This window comes from Xiphophorus maculatus, chromosome 4 (assembly GCF_002775205.1).
Source record: "Xiphophorus maculatus strain JP 163 A chromosome 4, X_maculatus-5.0-male, whole genome shotgun sequence".
NCBI classification, from domain to species: Eukaryota; Metazoa; Chordata; class Actinopteri; order Cyprinodontiformes; family Poeciliidae; genus Xiphophorus; species Xiphophorus maculatus.
In genome coordinates this window covers 570,101-586,425 of record NC_036446.1, presented here as the reverse complement: position 1 = coordinate 586,425, position 16,325 = coordinate 570,101, and the positions used below count along the sequence as shown (strand labels likewise).

General features: G+C 49.2%; 1 protein-coding gene and 1 long non-coding RNA gene across 5 annotated transcripts in view; one reads left to right on the top strand and one right to left on the bottom strand.

Moving 5' to 3' along the window:
- Nucleotides 1–16,093, bottom strand: part of LOC102231379 (puratrophin-1-like) — a 28,512-nt gene extending 12,419 nt beyond the window's left edge. Inside the window, exons 1-12 of one of the 4 annotated variants that reach the window (XM_023331718.1) lie at nucleotides 14,904–16,093; nucleotides 6,497–6,694; nucleotides 3,545–5,639; nucleotides 3,024–3,182; nucleotides 2,725–2,848; nucleotides 2,555–2,648; nucleotides 1,701–1,787; nucleotides 1,499–1,615; nucleotides 1,020–1,118; nucleotides 609–923; nucleotides 284–406; nucleotides 3–194 (exon numbers count right to left, since the gene is read on the bottom strand). In XM_023331718.1, the coding sequence (XP_023187486.1) occupies nucleotides 3–194; nucleotides 284–406; nucleotides 609–923; nucleotides 1,020–1,118; nucleotides 1,499–1,615; nucleotides 1,701–1,787; nucleotides 2,555–2,648; nucleotides 2,725–2,848; nucleotides 3,024–3,182; nucleotides 3,545–5,639; nucleotides 6,497–6,694; nucleotides 14,904–14,906 (3,606 nt within the window). In that variant the 5' untranslated portion in view covers nucleotides 14,907–16,093. The remainder of the gene's footprint in view (nucleotides 1–2; nucleotides 195–283; nucleotides 407–608; nucleotides 924–1,019; nucleotides 1,119–1,498; nucleotides 1,616–1,700; nucleotides 1,788–2,554; nucleotides 2,649–2,724; nucleotides 2,849–3,023; nucleotides 3,183–3,544; nucleotides 5,640–6,496; nucleotides 6,695–14,903) is intronic. The other 3 variants (XM_023331720.1, XM_023331722.1, XM_023331721.1) reach the window with 3 other exon arrangements.
- LOC111608333 lies at nucleotides 11,675–14,029 on the top strand. The gene is made up of 2 exons (XR_002752607.1): nucleotides 11,675–11,719; nucleotides 13,344–14,029. It is a non-coding gene; the product is annotated as an uncharacterized LOC111608333 (long non-coding RNA).
- Nucleotides 16,094–16,325: the final 232 nt, after the last annotated feature.

The window sequence follows — 16,325 nt, the reverse complement described above, 5'->3', positions numbered from 1 at the left end:
ACCTGGTCCAGGAAACGGTACAGCTGCACGGCCCGCTCCATGTTCTGCTCGGTGCTTTTGACCCGCTGGGAGAAGTCCTGCAGCTGGGCCCAGAAGGAGTGAACTTTGACCTCGTAGGCGTGCATGTCCGGATTGGAGACGTCGCCCCAGCGCTCCAGCCGGCTCAGCAGAGCTTCGCCCCGCTTGCATCGCTCCTGAGGACGGAGAAAGCAGAGTTAGACCCGCCGGGCCAGTCCCGCAGCTCCGACCCAAACGGTTCTCCAGACGGTTCTGCAGAACTCACGTAAGCGACGGCGTAGAACTCCTTGAAGTCCTGCTGCTTCCTGCTCAGCAGATCCAGAGAGTCCACCGGCTCATTCAGACACTGCAGGCGGAGCTCGCCCTCCTCCTCCAGCCACGCCCTCACCTGCCGAACAGGTAGCAGAAACGGGTCAGAGCCAAGTGACCGGTCCGTCCAGAGAGGTTCTGATCCATCAGTCATGGAGGAGGGAGTTCTGCCTCAGAGCATTCAGTAACATACTGACTACTGCTGCATACTGAGAGCTGCAGTGAAGCTGAAGCTGCTCCTCAGCAGCCATGACGCCCTCACTGAGCGTGCTCAGCCTCACCTGGCTGAAGCCGCGCTCCAGGCCCCTGAACTCGGCGATGAAGCTGAGCTCCTGCGTCCTGGCGTTGGACAGGGTGACCAGGCGGTGCAGCAGCTCGTCCACCCGATCGTAGAGAGACGCCGCGGCCTCCACCGCCGCCCGCTGCTCCTCCGCGCCGATCACCTCGTCCCTGCGCAGCCAGGCCAGAGAGGCCCCGCCCTCCTGCTGCAGCTGCACCAAGCGGGCGTCTTTCAGGGTGCTGCACATCGCCGCCCTGCAGCTGGACAGCAGCTGCTCCGCATCCTGGCAGGGGACAGGGACAACGTCTGGGCTGGCCTAGTCAAAACATTCTGATGAAGCTGAACCTGATTTACAGCAAATGGAAACAAAAGCCTCCCGCACGAGGGAGCCACTGATCACCTGCCCCGTTACCTCAGCAACAGCAGGTAAAGGTGTGCTCTGCAGGTTGCTGATGGTTTCCTGCAGCAGATGGATGACGCTGCTGCACTGCCTGGAGAGCTGCTCCACCCTCTGATGGACACAAAGCATCGAAACATCTGAACTCTGAGCTCATTTCATCAGCGCTGCAGAGGCTCAGGTCACACTGCAGGGGTCACCAGGGTCAGGCTTTAACTAAACTAACTGTGAGTGTGTGTGCGCGTTTGTTTCTAATACGTTGTGGTTGTGGGGACCCACTGCTCCTTGTGGGGACCGAAGCCTGGTCCCCACAAGGAGAAACGCTGTTTTTGGGTCCGGGGTCAGATTTAGGACTAAGGTGTGAATTGAGTTTTGGTTGGTTAGAGTTAGGATAAAGGTTTAGGCTGTAGAAATGAATGGAAGTCAATGGAAAGTCCCCGCAAAGATAGCTGCGCAAACATGGGTGTGTGTGTGTGGGGGGGGGGGTTGCTGACCAATCTGAAGCTGATCCAGTTGCTCTGGCTGAAGCTGAATGAGCCTCCAAGCTCTACAGGAAGCTGCTGCAGATCCACATGTCTCTGCAGAGACGTCAGGGAGTTCAGCACCTCCACCTGCAGGAGGAAACTCACTGTTAGCATTCAGTGTTAGCATTCACAGAGAGCCGCAGGGCGGAGCCTGGCCAGCTGCTGCAGTTACCTGAGCAGCAGCAGCTTTATCCAGCCACAGTGATGAGTCTTTGTTAGCAAGGAAGAGAACTGAGTGGATGGAGCTGGGCGAATCCTCCTGCACAGGAAAACATCCTCAGTGAGACGCAGAACATTAGCAGAACAGAACCAGAACTTCAGCTGAAGTTCGTCTGTCTCCAGCTGTTTGAATGAAAGACTGTACATGTGAGACTTCAGAGCAGCTGGAGTCGAGCCGGACGTTTTATCCACCCTGGACAAAACTGAAGCCTAAAGATCTGAGAGTCCCAAAGGAAACATTCTGCTCGACCTACAGCTTCAGCCCACTGGGCTGGTCCAGGTTCTCCAGAACCTTACTGCCACTTTTCACCCAGAGGACGCTGACCTGGAGCCCTGTTGAAGCACTGTTGATTAAGCAACAGTGCTTCATGCACTGTTGCATGAAGGACTGCAGCAACAAACACATGAAGGACTGCAGCAACAAACACATGAAGGACTGCAGCAACAAATACATGAAGGACTGCAGCAACAAACACATGAAGGACTGCAGCAACAAACACATGAAGGACTGCAGCAACAAACACATGCAGGACTGCAGCAACAAACACATGAAGGACTGCAGCAACAAACACATGCAGGACTGCAGCAACAAACACATGAAGGACTGCAGCAACAAACACATGAAGGACTGCAGCAACAAACACATGCAGGACTGCAGCAACAAACTGCTTTTAACCACAGCAGAAACTGGATCAGAGGGCTTGGCTGGTTTCAATAGATGAATCGATCTGGTTCTGTTGAATATAATCAGCAGGTCATGTGACCCTCCCTGGTCATGTGACCCTCCTCCCTGTGGTCCAGCCTCACCTGCAGGGTCTGGAGGGCAGAGAAGACGGCAGATGCAGGAGCAGCTCTCCGAGCATCCACCAACACCGTCAGCCCCATGGCTTGAGCCTCCGCCCTGTTTCACACAGGAAGTGATGTCAGAGACAGAGCCGTCATACGGGTGAGGGCAGCGAAGCAGGATCTGGGCGTACCTGAGGGTGGAGGTGTAGTAGCGCATGAGGTGGAGCAGCTTGGCGCTCTCACAGTCTGGGTCTGTCCACACAGGGCTGCAGGTGGAGATGGTGAGAAGAACCCGCCCTGCTCTGTCTCTGGTTCCTGATGGAGACGCAGCCGGCACATCAACACGCTAAACACACGCTTACAACATGTTTAAACACGCTAAACACACGCTACAATATGCTAACGATATTTTACGCTCCAGCATGTGTGGCAGACAGAAGGGGCCTGACCCACTGGGCTCAAACAGGCTGATCTTGTTTCTGCTGCTCACCAGGCAGGCACACAGCTCCAGACCTCAGCAGCACACTCTGGAACCTCGACTGGGAGGACTGGGAGGACTGGGTTGGGGAAGCTAAGGGTTTTTCTGGTTCTTTTGGACCAAAACCAGCGTTGATGTGTAACTGGATATGGGAACCCTCACAGCTGGAACCTGCAGAGAGACACCTGATCAGAACCAGAACCAGGTGGAGATCCAAATCAATAAAAAGTTTCTTAAAGTCCTGGACGTCACAGCCGGTCAGGGCGACCCGGGTCACGAGGACTTTCTGTGACCTGGAACTCAGAGCAGATCATCCCGAACCCGGCAGACACAAACAGGTGAGTTAGGAGGAGGAGCTACAGACAGGTGAAACGCTTCAGCCAATCAGAGGAGGAGATAGACAGTTACAAAGACAAAAGGTGTAAAAAGGGATTCAGCCAATCAGAGGAGGAGGTGAATGAGGAAGTCAGAAGGACGCTGGTGATTGGGAGAGACACTGAGGAAGAGGAGGAGGAGGAAGAGGAGGGGTGTACCTTCAGTCTGATGACCTGCAGATATTCGTCCACCAATCTGCTCCTCTTCTTTCCCCAGGTTCTCCTGAACTCCACTGAACGCAGGAGGAGCTTCCTCAGACTCTGCTGGAACTTCACAATAAGAGTCCTGCGTTTGTTTTTCAGAATAAATTACATTCAGTTGGTTTGTTGTTGAATAGGAATCCTCAGGTTGTGTTCGGTTTTCAGAATAAGAGCCCTCAGGTAGTGTTAGTTGTGCTGGATCTTCAGAATAAGAGTCCTCATGTTTAATCTGATCTTCAAAATAAGAGTCCTCGTGTTGTGTTGCCTTTTCAGAATAAGAGTTTTCATGTTGTATCAGATTTTTAGAATAAGAGTCATCAAGTTGTTCTTGTTTTTCAGAATAAGAGTCCTCAGGTAGTGTTAGTTGTGCTGGATCTTCAAAATAAAAGTCTTCAGGTAGTGTTTGTTGTATTAGCTTTTCAGAATAAGAGTCTTCGGATTTGAGGAGGCTTTGTTCAGTTTTAGAGCTGTTGGGGAAAACATGCCCAGAATTTAACTTCTTTGACTCAGAGGGTATTTGAAAGGAGCCAATTTCAAAATAAGAGTCTTCAGAATGTGTCTGCAGTGTGCCGTCAGAATAAAAGTAATCAGTGCCAGTTTTCTGTGTCTCATTTTCAGAAAAAGAGCTGGCAGAAGTTGCTTTTAGAGCAATATTTTCAAAATAATACTCAGCTGAATGTTTGCTTTCAGTGATGCTTTTACACTGAAAATCTGGGTGTGTTGTTTTATGGCTCATATTTTCACAATAAGAGTCCTCTGGGTTTATTTTCTCTATAATATTTTCAGAATAAAAGTCTTTCAGGTATGTATTTTTTGTTAGTTTTTCAGAATAAGAGCCTCCTGGATTTATATTTTCTCCCATATCTCCATAATTAGAGGTACTCTGTTTGTTTTTTTCTGACATATTTTCAAAATAAGAGTCCTCTGGGAGGATTTCTTCTGTGATACTTTCACAACAAAAGTCTTCTGTGTTTGTATTTTCAGTCATGTTTATACCGTATGAGGCCTCCAGGTTTAGTTTTCTCATAAACCTTTCAGAATAAGAGTCCTCAGAGTGCATTAGTTTGTTAATTTCAGAGTTAAAGTCTTTAGCTGTGTACTCTTCACATCCTGTCTTTTTCTCTTTAACCTCTCCTTCTTCCTTCTGATCAACTTTCATCACTTCCTCCTTTCTTCCCAGAACCACCTCCTCCTCTTCATCGCTCCTCCTCTCCTGCTGCAGTCGCTCCTCTCTTTCTGCACAGTCTGACTCCAAACCTTCATCTCTGTCATGCTTTGCCTCCTCCTCCTCCTCCTCACCTCCTGCAGCTGCAGCGTGCATGCTGCTCCTCCCTGCTGCACCGCAGCCTTCTGAGGAAGAGGAGGAGGAGGGACCGAAGTTCTCCTCCAGCAGTCTGGAGCACTGCACGGTGTGTGAGCTGGCCTTGGTGGCCCACGGGTGTGTTGTGGTTCTGGTCCGGTTCTGCAGGCTGATGGACTGGGTCAGGGATCCTTTCTGTGGGGAGAAGCGTGTCAGCGCTGGTTGCAGCGGCGGCAGCAGCTCGGTCAGCTCCACGTATTCGCCCTCTGAGTCGTCGCTGCTGGCTGCTGACTGGCTGGGTGTAGCTGGGAGGGGGAGGAGCTTCCCATCCGTCCTGGAGGAGGCGGAGCCACGCGAGCGGTTGATGAACTGCGGGTGGACGACGTCCTCCCAGGGGACCCTGAAGACGTCGCCCTGGGCGGACAGGACGCAGCGCCGCAGTCTGGTGGCGCGGCGCCGCTCACGCTCCCGGTTCTCGCCGTCCAGCCAGGCCATGCTGAAGATGGAGGTCAGGGCCCGGGCCGGCACCTCCTGCTGCTCCGCATGGCGGCCGCCCGCTGACGCGCTGACCAGGAGCAGGTGGGGAGGGACAGGGGCCCCGCAGGCCGCAGGAGCAGCAGGAGGAGAAAGCAGCAAGTAGAAGTCTCCTGGATGGAGGAGGAGCGGGTCCAGAGGACAAAGATGGACGACTATCCTCTCATGGAGGCAGAGAGGCCAGCCGGGATGACGGAACAACAGGCCGGAGAACGGAGCCTGGAGAGGGGGGGAGGATAAGACGAGGGGGGGGGGGGGGGTCAGAGAGGGGGCGGGGTCAGTCATCAGGACAAACATGATTCTCCTCTCCTGTTCTCAATAAAAAGTGACTCCATGATGGACGAACATAAAGTCTGACTAAAGTATTCAGAGCACTTTAACTTTTCTTCACCAACCAGTCTGAGCTTACTGGGATCAAACCACGGCAGAACTGAGAGCTGGAAGGAAAATTATCATTCATGTCTGATCTGAAAAGTGCGGTGTGCAGGCCTTCTGGAGTTTATCTCTACCTGCTGGAAACTTTTCTCTGCTCTGCTGAGTAAAACATCTCCAGCTCAGGGAGGTTGCAGTCTGGACTTTGAGTAGGCCACTCTAACACATGAATCTGCTCATTGCCATAGCAACGTGTTTGTAGGGAAGCATGGTAGTGGCAGTACTGTGATGTGGGCCTGTGTCTGCAGTCAGAGAAGGTTGGAGAAAACGTCCGGAGATCATTTTATAAATGAGTTTTATTCACTGAAACTAAGGATGTCAATTTCCTTTTTATTCATTTAAAAACTAAAAATTTCTCTTTTACCAAACAGTCGATTATGAAAAGCTGCCAGATATTCCAAGTTTCATGTTTTCTAGAAACATTGCTAAAAGCATCAACTCTCTGTTTCCTGTTTGAATAGGCAGAAAAACCAGAAGGACATTCTGAGGCCTAGGGGTTAAAGGTCAATACCCTTCTTCTTCTCCGACACTGAAATCGCTTCTTCGCATGTTTAAATCACTTCATGTTTCTGTGTGGGGGTCAAAGGTTGAAGGGTGTGTGGACAGACAGGGGACAGGGTGGACAGTCGTCTGCAGAAACTCACACAGGCATCCTGCTGCAGGTTCTGCAGGAAGTGCTTGGAAGGAAGCAGGAAGTGGAAGAGGTAGCGGAGGCCGTCTCCACGGTAACAGCCGTCCACCACTGCGAGGACCTGAGGCAGCAGGGTGGGGGCCGAGGCCTGGAAGGGCAGGAAGACGGCGGCCAGCGCCTTCTGGATGCACACATCCAAAGACTCAGAGTCCTGCAGGAGACACAACAGGGAGGACATGTGGACCAGGACCGGACCAGAACCAGAGAGGAGAAGGGAGGGGAGGGGAAGAAGAGGAGAGAGAGAGGAAAAGAGAGGAAGAGGAGTACGGAGGACCTCCTACTCTGAGCTGATTATGACTTCCTGGTGTGGATCAATAACTGATCAGTTAGCAGGAGGTCAAAGGTCAGAGAAGACCACTTCCAACTGCTTTACCCACAGCAGGAATACAGAGAGCGCCCCCACAGGCCCAACCACCCACTGTGGGTTCTGGTTCTGGTTCTGAGGAGAACTTGGCGGTCAGGTCCGTCTCCAGCGCGGCGTCCTGACGACGGGCTCCAATGTTCCAGCAGGCCTGATGCTTTCAGAGGATCTGGTTCTGGTTCTGCTGGTTTGGACGGATGCCCGCCGGGCCGTGATTCATCCTGATGCAGAACCGGTTCCTGCAGGGCGTGGAGCAGCAGGTCAACATGTCCCAACATCAGTCTGCAGGACAGGAACTCTGTTCCCTGATGGGCTGGGATCCGGGCTCCCTGCTGGGTCAAAGGTCACGGCTCTCTAATGAAGAAACCTCAGGAGACGTGACCTCTGGTCCTGCCAGAGAGCGGTGAGGAGGATGAGGCGCCTTCTCTCCTCTGGATGAAAGCAGCTAGAGCTTCTCCAGAAAAACATGGCTGACGTCGTCATGGAAACATCAGCGCTGCATGCTATGCTAGCTTAGACAAAGTTAGCAGGCAGGAGACGGTTCAGTAGTCAGAATGAAACCAGTGAATGTGAAGTGACTCCGAAAGGATGAGATCTTTCATCCACCAAACTTTCTCCTTCCTGCCTCCAGCAGCGTCACAATGTTCTGCTCCAGCTGTTTAACTGGTTCCCAGCTTGGCCAGTTACTACTCTAACTGGTAGCACAGAGCACAGATACAACTTCCTGCTAACCTTCACAATAAAAGCCTGAATTCTAACAATGTCCTGCAGCTCATTAAAACCCGCGTAGTTTCCTCTGGATGCTTAGCGTTCAAATGTCACTGAAAGAAAACAAGTTTCAAAAAATGAAATTTGAAAACTAAAATCCATTTCAAAAATCTAAACTTTCAATTAAAACATAAGTTTTGAGAACAACGGTTGAAGCTACATTTATGCAACTTTTCTAACCTAAACTGAGTTTTGAAAATGACTTTAATAAACTTGGTTCTTTTCAAATCGTGTTCTTCGGACTCTTCTCCAAACATCTCAGGCCGAGACTTCCTGAGGGAAAAAATATTAGAGAAAACCTAAAATGAATTTTAGATTTTTTTTATTTTGAAAAATAAAAATAAATAATAAAAACGGAGATTTTTAAAAAAAACACACTTTTAAAACAATTTTTCTAAAAAATAATTTAAGATAAAATCTAAAATAAATAATTTGGGAAAAGGTTAAATTTACAAAAAAGTTTTTTAGAAAAACGATTTATAAAAGTTATTTGACAAAAAATTTGAATAAATATGACACTGTGGGTTCAAGTATTGTAACTGGTGGCTTCATAAGAGCTTCAGGAGCTGAAGGTCGTCTAGAAAGCAGAGAAAGTCGGTCTGCAGCAGCAGCGAACGTCCCAACAGCTTACACCGCCAAACAGCTAAAGCCCTTCTGCCGCCATCATCATCATCATCGTCGTCGTCAGCAGCAGCAGAGCAGCTTCCTGCTGTGATTACCCGCCATGGTTCTGTGATGCTGCGTGCCGGCTGCGGCGTGCTGTGGCTCGTCTGGAGACGCTGCAGTTTCCTCCCAGGGATTAAAGTTTCATCTGATGTTATCACATTCCAGAGGCGCTGAGCAGGAATGAGCGGCGCGCCTTCAGGCGATGCCTCCGCAGCTTACCGAGACAGGAATGCTCCAGACAGCCAGGCTGCTGGAACACCAGAACCAGAACCCCAAGTCAGAGAGAGCAGAACCTCACACAGAACCTGGGACCGGGCCGCTGATGTTCTACAGAAACCGTCTCTCAGTTCAGAACGAGAACCAGGAAGATTCCTTCAGCAGATGAGGGTTAAAGCTCGGGGAAACGGGCCGTGTTCTGTCCCAGTCTGACCCATCGGTACCGACTGCCTCACCGCTCATGTTCTGGATGCTGTAGTGTCCCAATTTCTAAATTTCTAACAGAAATTTCTAACGTTCAGAACCTTCTGCACGTTTCCAACCCAGGAGAAGTCTGATACTGCAACTTCATGTCACCTAATGGGCTAACTTGCCCATTAGGACTGCTGAACTCTTAACTGGACTGCACTCAAAATCTGGTCTCCACTTCATACCTTGCACATGTACAGAGCTAAATAACTTCTATTTTACTGTCATTCCTGCACTTTATATTTTATATTTAGACTTATATTCATATTTTATACTGTATTTTATTTTATTCTGGAGTAACCTCACAACATTGGAAGCTCAAACATTGTCCTGAGCCGTATGCAACGAAATGTCGTTCTGTATTCACCCTGCATGCAAAATGACAATAAAGTCAGTCTAAGTCTAATGGGAGCACGGGCTAACAGTAGCAAGGGCTAACAGTAGCAAGGGCTAACAGTAGCAAGGGCTAACAGTAGCACAGGCTAACAGTAGCGAGGGATAAGAGTAACACAGGCTAACGGGAGCACGTGAAAATGATAGCGTAGGCTAACGGTGGCATAGGCTTGCAGGGTAACGAGTAGCATGGATCCTCTAGTTTGATATGACTTGTTGATAACTGAGAAAGTTTTCAAGGTGCCGCTTGGCTTCAGGTTTGTATAAAAGTGTTCGTTTGAAACCAGGGCCTCCTCTCAGAGCTGCCCTCCTCACAGCTTGAATAAAAACCTTCATTCTTCTTCTCCTGAATCTGTTGGGATCTTGAATCTGTGATCCTTCTGGATCGGATCGCAGTGGAGATCCGATCCAGAAGCAGCAGGTCCCACTGAAGTAGGTCAGAGGGCAAATCCCTTCCCACTGGTGTCACCTTCCAGTGTCGGGGGGGCTCCCACACGGTGGCACCGCCAGGCTTCATGTTTCAGACCTGAGCAGGACCGAACCGACCCAACAAAGACTACTTCCTGCTTCTGAACATCTGGACCAATGAGAGGCCGGAACCGTAGAGACATCCGACCCGACAGGCAGCGTGAAGACGGCTTCCAGAGCGTGGAGAACATGATCCACATGGTGACCTGGCGCCGGCGGTGGGAAACCAATCTGCTCTGGGTCCACCAGAACCACAGACCGGGTTCTGATAGAAACTCCGGATCCGTCCTTTGGGCAGGAACCAGCGTCTGAACATTCCTGCAATGCCTCAACAGAGACTGACTGAGAGCCTGAACACATTCTGGTCTGAGGTGTCAAGAAAATCCGAGCTCATCCCACTTCCCCATGCTGGAGATTTTAGTTTAACAGTAATAATAAATAAAGTTATCTTTAAAATGAATCACTCAAGTGACATCAAGGCCCAACCGTAGACTTAAGTGTCAATAAAGTTAGTTTAACAGTAATAATAAATAAAGTTATCTTTAAAATGAATCACTCAAGTGATATCTAGGCCCAACAGTAGACTTAAGTGTCAATAAAATAAATCTGGTTGTGTGTGTTGTTTTTGTCTCATGCAAACTTTGCTTTAATTTTACTTTTTTCTATCTAATCATAAGAAATCATAGTCAGTCAGAGAGAGTCATGAAACAGGAAAAGCAGGTTTCCTGGAAAAAGAGGAAGTTTCCAGCCTGCAGATTCATAAAAATAGATGAGACTATTTCTTATTTTAAAGCATGAAAGTTTAAAGAATTAAATCTAAACATTTTGATAATTTGATAAGATTCAAAGTAAAATACTTATATTAATATTGGTTTACTTGTAATAATACTTACACTTATATTTGTGGGAACACTTACAAGGAAAACAAGTAACTGTAACTTTAGTAGTAAATAATTAGAATCATGTATTATTCTTTTGGTTTCTTTTCAGAAAAACATCTGTAATAACTCACATTAGGATTATAATAAGGATAATTAATAAGTTATGGTTATAAAATCATAAATGAATGATAAATCAGAGAAGCTGAAGAAAATAAATGTGATATAAGTTATGGTTATAAAATTATAAATGAATGCTAAAATCAGAGAAGCTAAAGAAAATAAAAGTGATATAAATGTGATTTTGACATTGAACTTGAAATGGTGTAAAAGGTGTAACTGCAATTAAACATCACTGATATGTTGGAGGTAGAGAGTAGGTGAAAGGTGAAAGGCAAGGAACTAACAGGAGAGCAGAGATGATCAACGCCTTATTTAGAGAGTAGGTGAAAGGTTGTGCAGGCAATGGACATAGGAGGTTGAGCAACTCTGAGACATTAGCACAGACATCAGGACATAATGTCTGTAAGACAGTGATGGATATGAAATCATCTGAGCAGTCAGCCAATGAAACAAGCCCAGCAACAGTGCTAGCCAAAGAAACCCTATAAAAGGTGAGTGCAAAAGAGGAACCTTTTGTTGGATCCTCCGGGCAGCTTCGAGCCAAGAGATGGACAAAGAACTCTGCAGCTGAAGAAGAGCCGGGGCCACGGAGCCGAAGACTGTCCTGCTCATGCATGGGGACCAACCCGTCAGCCCCACAACCTGTGGCTTCAAATCGCACTTCTCTCATCGGCTGGGTTCAGACCCCAAAGACAAAGATGAAGACAAAGGCAAAGACAAAGAAGAAGAACTGGTGCCTTCCTTCCTGCCAGCACCAAGTCCTGTGTGACCTCACCATCCATGCGGAGAGGAGGCTCATCAGACCTACAGAGATTCCTGCCTTCGCTGATCAACATCTTCCTCCTGCTGCAACACCTTCTTCATCATCAGACCTGCGGAGATCCTGGCCTTCATCGATCGGCGTCTTCCTCCTGCTGCAACACCTTCTTCATCATCAGACCTGCGGAGATCCTGGCCTTCATCGATCGGCGTCTTCCTCCTGCTGCAGCACCTTCTTCGTCGTCGTGCCAGGTCTGGGGTTCGAGGCGCCAGGCTCCGTCCGTCTCTCTCAAAGGTTCCCTTTTTTAGTTCTCAGTCAGCAGTAGGGAAAGATAGACTAGATGATTGATTTTACTTATTTGATTATTTCTGCTACTGAATTAAGCTGTACTGACCCTTGCAAAAATGCCTTACTAATAAAATATTTAGCATAAAGAAAATCTAAAAGATGTTGTGGACATTCAGTTAATGAGTCACCTTAAAGTTCTTTGATGGTTGTAAAATAGCTGTGATGTTTGATTCTGGAGAGGAAGAGGTGGAAAATGTTTTATAGGTTGCTGGTAGCCCAAATTTAAAACAACATCCTTGGGACTCGCCCGAGTCACTAAAACCTACCTGGTTCAATAACAAATGCAAGTTGTAAAATAGAGAACGAGCGACCGTTAACAGGTGTGCTCTGTGAAACTAGTTGGCTGTAGGCTGCTCCGTCTGGCTAATTCACAGGGGGAAACAGGGTGGGACACCTGGATGTAGGCCGTTAAAAATCAGGTGAATCGTTTCTCGAAACCAGCTTAAACAGAGTTTACTTCAGTTCTGGACAGGGTAAATCCCGGCAGATTTAGGAAACTCAATTAACCCGTTAGATGGAGAGCTGGTAGCACATCTCCCCTCTCAGAAGAGGAAGCAGAGAGTGAGACAGTAGAGACAGAAAGGAGGGGGGGGGTGTTGCGCAACAACAGAGGTTGAACTGCCATGAATCGGACCGGAGAGGCTCCAGAACCTCCTGGGCCAGAGTTCCTGTTCCTGGTCGGTTCTGGAAGGCGTCCAGAACTCTTTGGGCCGGTATTTACGGCCTCTATGAAAGGATTCAGTGAAGCGGCCCGACCTGAGGGTGAAGTTCTGATGGAGACCAGTTTAAACCCAACACCAGTCAGCCGACGCCAGTGTGTGATGGGACCGCATGTGGTCTCCATGGTAACCAGGTAAACATCGTTCAGGAGTAAATGAGGAGATAAAAGCCAGTTGGACTGAAGTCCTGAGTGGACATGAAGGACAGCCGTCCAACTGGACCAGAACTCTGGCACTCGGGTTAAACTCTGAAAATATGAGGGCGTAGCAACGCAACGCTCAGCAACGCAACGCTCAGCAACGCAACGGTCAGCAACGCAACGGTCAGCAACGCAACGCTCAGCAATGCAACGCTCAGCAACGCTCAGCAATGCAACGCTCAGCAACGCAACGCTCAGAAACGCAATGCTCAGCAACACAACGCTCAGCAATGCAACGCTCAGCAATGCAATGCTCAGCAACACAACGCTCAGCAACACAACGCTCAGCAATGCAACGCTCAGCAACGCAACGCTCAGCAACGCAACGCTCAGCAATGCAATGCTCAGCAACGCAACGCAACGCTCAGCAATGCAATGCTCAGCAACGCAGCGCTCAACAACGCAACGCTCAGCAACGCAACGCTCAGCAACGCAACGCTCAGCAACGCAACGCTCAGAAATGCAACGCTCAGCAACGCAACGCTCAGAAACGCAACGCTCAGAAACGCAACGCAACGCTCAGAAACGCAATGCTCAGCAACACAACGCTCAGCAACACAACGCTCAGCAACGCAACGCGCTGCCGGGTTCTTCTGCATGACGGCATGCAGATCTCTGAATGTCAACACTTTCACTTTGTCCACATCACAGGGGCCAGAACCAGATCCAGAACCGAACCATCAGAGCTGATCAGGAACACAGAACCGATCATCTGCAGCTGCCTGGACTGCAGACCAGAACATTCTGAAGAACCCAACAGAACCCTTCCGGATCAGAACCAACCCATCCATTCTGAGCTCAGATTCAGCTGCCATCAACCAATCAGAACTCCCCATGGACCTCCTCGCCTGTGATGTCGTCAACCTGCTCAGACAGCAGTCTCTCAGGTGGATCTCGTTCCACAGGGCTAAACTTCAGAGTTCTGTCAGAACCATTGACCTCTGACTGGACCCACATTAGTTCTGGTTCCTGTTGTGGCTCCTTGAGCAGGTCTCAGCATGTTTCCGTCAGCACTCCCAGTTTACCTGACGTCTCCATGGTAACGGCACTTCGCCCTGCTCAGGTGAGTGTAATCATCAGAGTGAGTCACTGTTTTCACTTGTTCTGCCGGCGAAACAAAGAGTCACTTCAGAGTCACGCCGGAGCCGGGTCCAGGTTCTGGTACTGAACAGAGCAGTACAGACAGGACATGGGGAAGACGGCGTCAGGGATGGATGGTCATCGTTGCCATGGTGACAATGATAAACTACAGCCTGATGCCTGCAAAGACCAAAACCTGAGGAGGTTTAATTTCACTACTGTGGTTCAGCAATAAATACGAATCTATTTAAAGAATAGACGCATCTTTACATCATTTCAATTCATTAAATACTTTGATGTTTTTTTTTTTACCAAATCACTTTTTTTTTTTTTTTTGCACCGATCCCCAGCTGGAACCTTTGTATTCACATGTTTCTGGTACGCCTCTAAATTTGACGCACAGCTGCATCGCTAACAATGGAAGCGTCTCCTCTGGTCTCACGGGGGGTTAATGTCTGCCTCTAAGCAATCTGATTGGACGCTGGGGACTGTTGCTCTGTTCAGGTTGCGCTAATAGCAGTTAGCCAGGTTGCGCTAATAGCAGTTAGAAATAGAAACTTCTAAATTGGAATCATGTTGGGAAATAAAGTTTTCACTGCAGCCCATCAAATCACAAACATCCCATAATAACCTGCCGAGCTACAGGAAGCACTAACAGGTGGTTCTGTTCGGCAGAACCAGAACCAGGCTGTGGGTTGTGATGCTCTGGTTCTGATTCGAAGGTGGCAGAATCTCCCAGTCTGACTGGATCGGCTCAGCTGCAGGAGTCCCAGCTGACCCGCCTCCACCTGTTACAGCACTGGACCATGGAGTGGTACTGCTCCACCGGGCTGGGTTCTGGTGTTTGACCTGACTTTCTGACACTCGGACCTGATATTTCCGAGTGTTCCGCTGGTCCTGCTGCTCACAGCTACACACACTCTGCTGTTCCACGGTACACACACACCTCAGATCCAATGTTGAATCCCTAACACACACACACACACACCCTGGTGGAACCCAACACCCCCGCTGCTCCCCCAACTAAACTCCCCTCAGTCCAGCCGCCCAGAGCTACAGGCAGTGTGTGTGTGTGTGTGTGTGTGTGTGTGTGTGTGTGTGTGTGTGTGTGTGTGTGTGTGTAGGCCTTACCATGCTGTCTGCAGTGTGTTGTCAGGGGAGATTACTCCAGTTTGACTCCATGATCCCAGTCTGTCCCAGTCTGTCTCTCGGAGCGTCTCGTGCCGTCAGCGCTGAGCGCTGTGCTAAGCTCCGCCTCCCAGGTGTCAGCCCTTCATGGACTCTCCCTCCTTTCCCTCCCCTCTGCTGCCCCCTGCTGGCTGTGGCAGAACCTAAAACCCAATCTGGATCAGAACCTCCATTACAGACTGCCTCACCGAGTCAGAACCGCTGGAAGAGACAGAGACTTCAGGATCATTTTACCTCGTTAAATAATGCTTTTATTGTGAAAACCATGTCACATGACCAACAGAACCAGAATGAATCGGAACAGTGGGTCGGCTGCTGGTTCTGATGCGGGTCAGGACATCCATGATGGTCTCTGACTGGAAACCAGTGAACAGCACCAAGGAGTGGGTCATGATGGTCCCACTTTGTTTCCAGACAATGTCTGTAAACATTCTGCTTTAACGTCACAGACTGTGACTGAACTGGGCCACTCCCAGTCAAGCTGACCAGAGCAGAGCAGAGTAGCGCCAGTGAAACCAGTGCTGGTTTCCATGGAGCTGCTGGGAGTCAGTGTGTGGTTTCCACGAACCACAGAGAAAAACGTCTTTCAGGATCTCTGAGGGGGAAACTAAGCGGCAGCAGCACAATGAGGCTGGTCGCCTTTACTGGGAGCACTGGGGACATGCAGGAGCCTGTCCGCTGGGACCAGAGAAATCCAGAAACATCCTTAACGGAACGGATCCTCTTCCCTCATCAACGCCCGTGTTTCCAGTTAACCAATCAGATCAGGAATCTCATCAGGGATCCAATCAGAACGTAGTCACAAAGAAAGCCAGAACACACACCTGAGGGGCAGGCACACACACACACACACACCCACAGAATCATCAGCACAAGTCCAACTGGGACAGACTGGGACAAACTGGGACATGGTCTGCAGAGTGTTTCATCTTTAAACTGACCACAGGAAGCAATACAAAACTCCAGAACTATCAGAACCAGGTAAACGGGTCTGTGGTTCTGGTGGGAAACTTGGGAGAACGTGACGGATCAGGCTGAGATCCTGCAGCTTCACATTTCAGGACGAGTCGGGGCAGAGACGCCCAGATGTTTCCTCAGCAGAGGAGAGAGAGGAGAAATTACATTACACACACACACACACACACACCCACCCACACACACACACACACACACACACACACACACACACACACACACACCTGAGCCTGCAGCTCATTGTTCTCATATTTTAGAAAAATTTGACAGTCTTCATGGGAACCGCTCTCTGGAGCCGTTCATACAAGAACCTGGACCAGGACCAGGTTAGAGACCATGATGGATCCACAACCTTCTGAACATGAAATATCTGCGGAAACAAGCTAACAC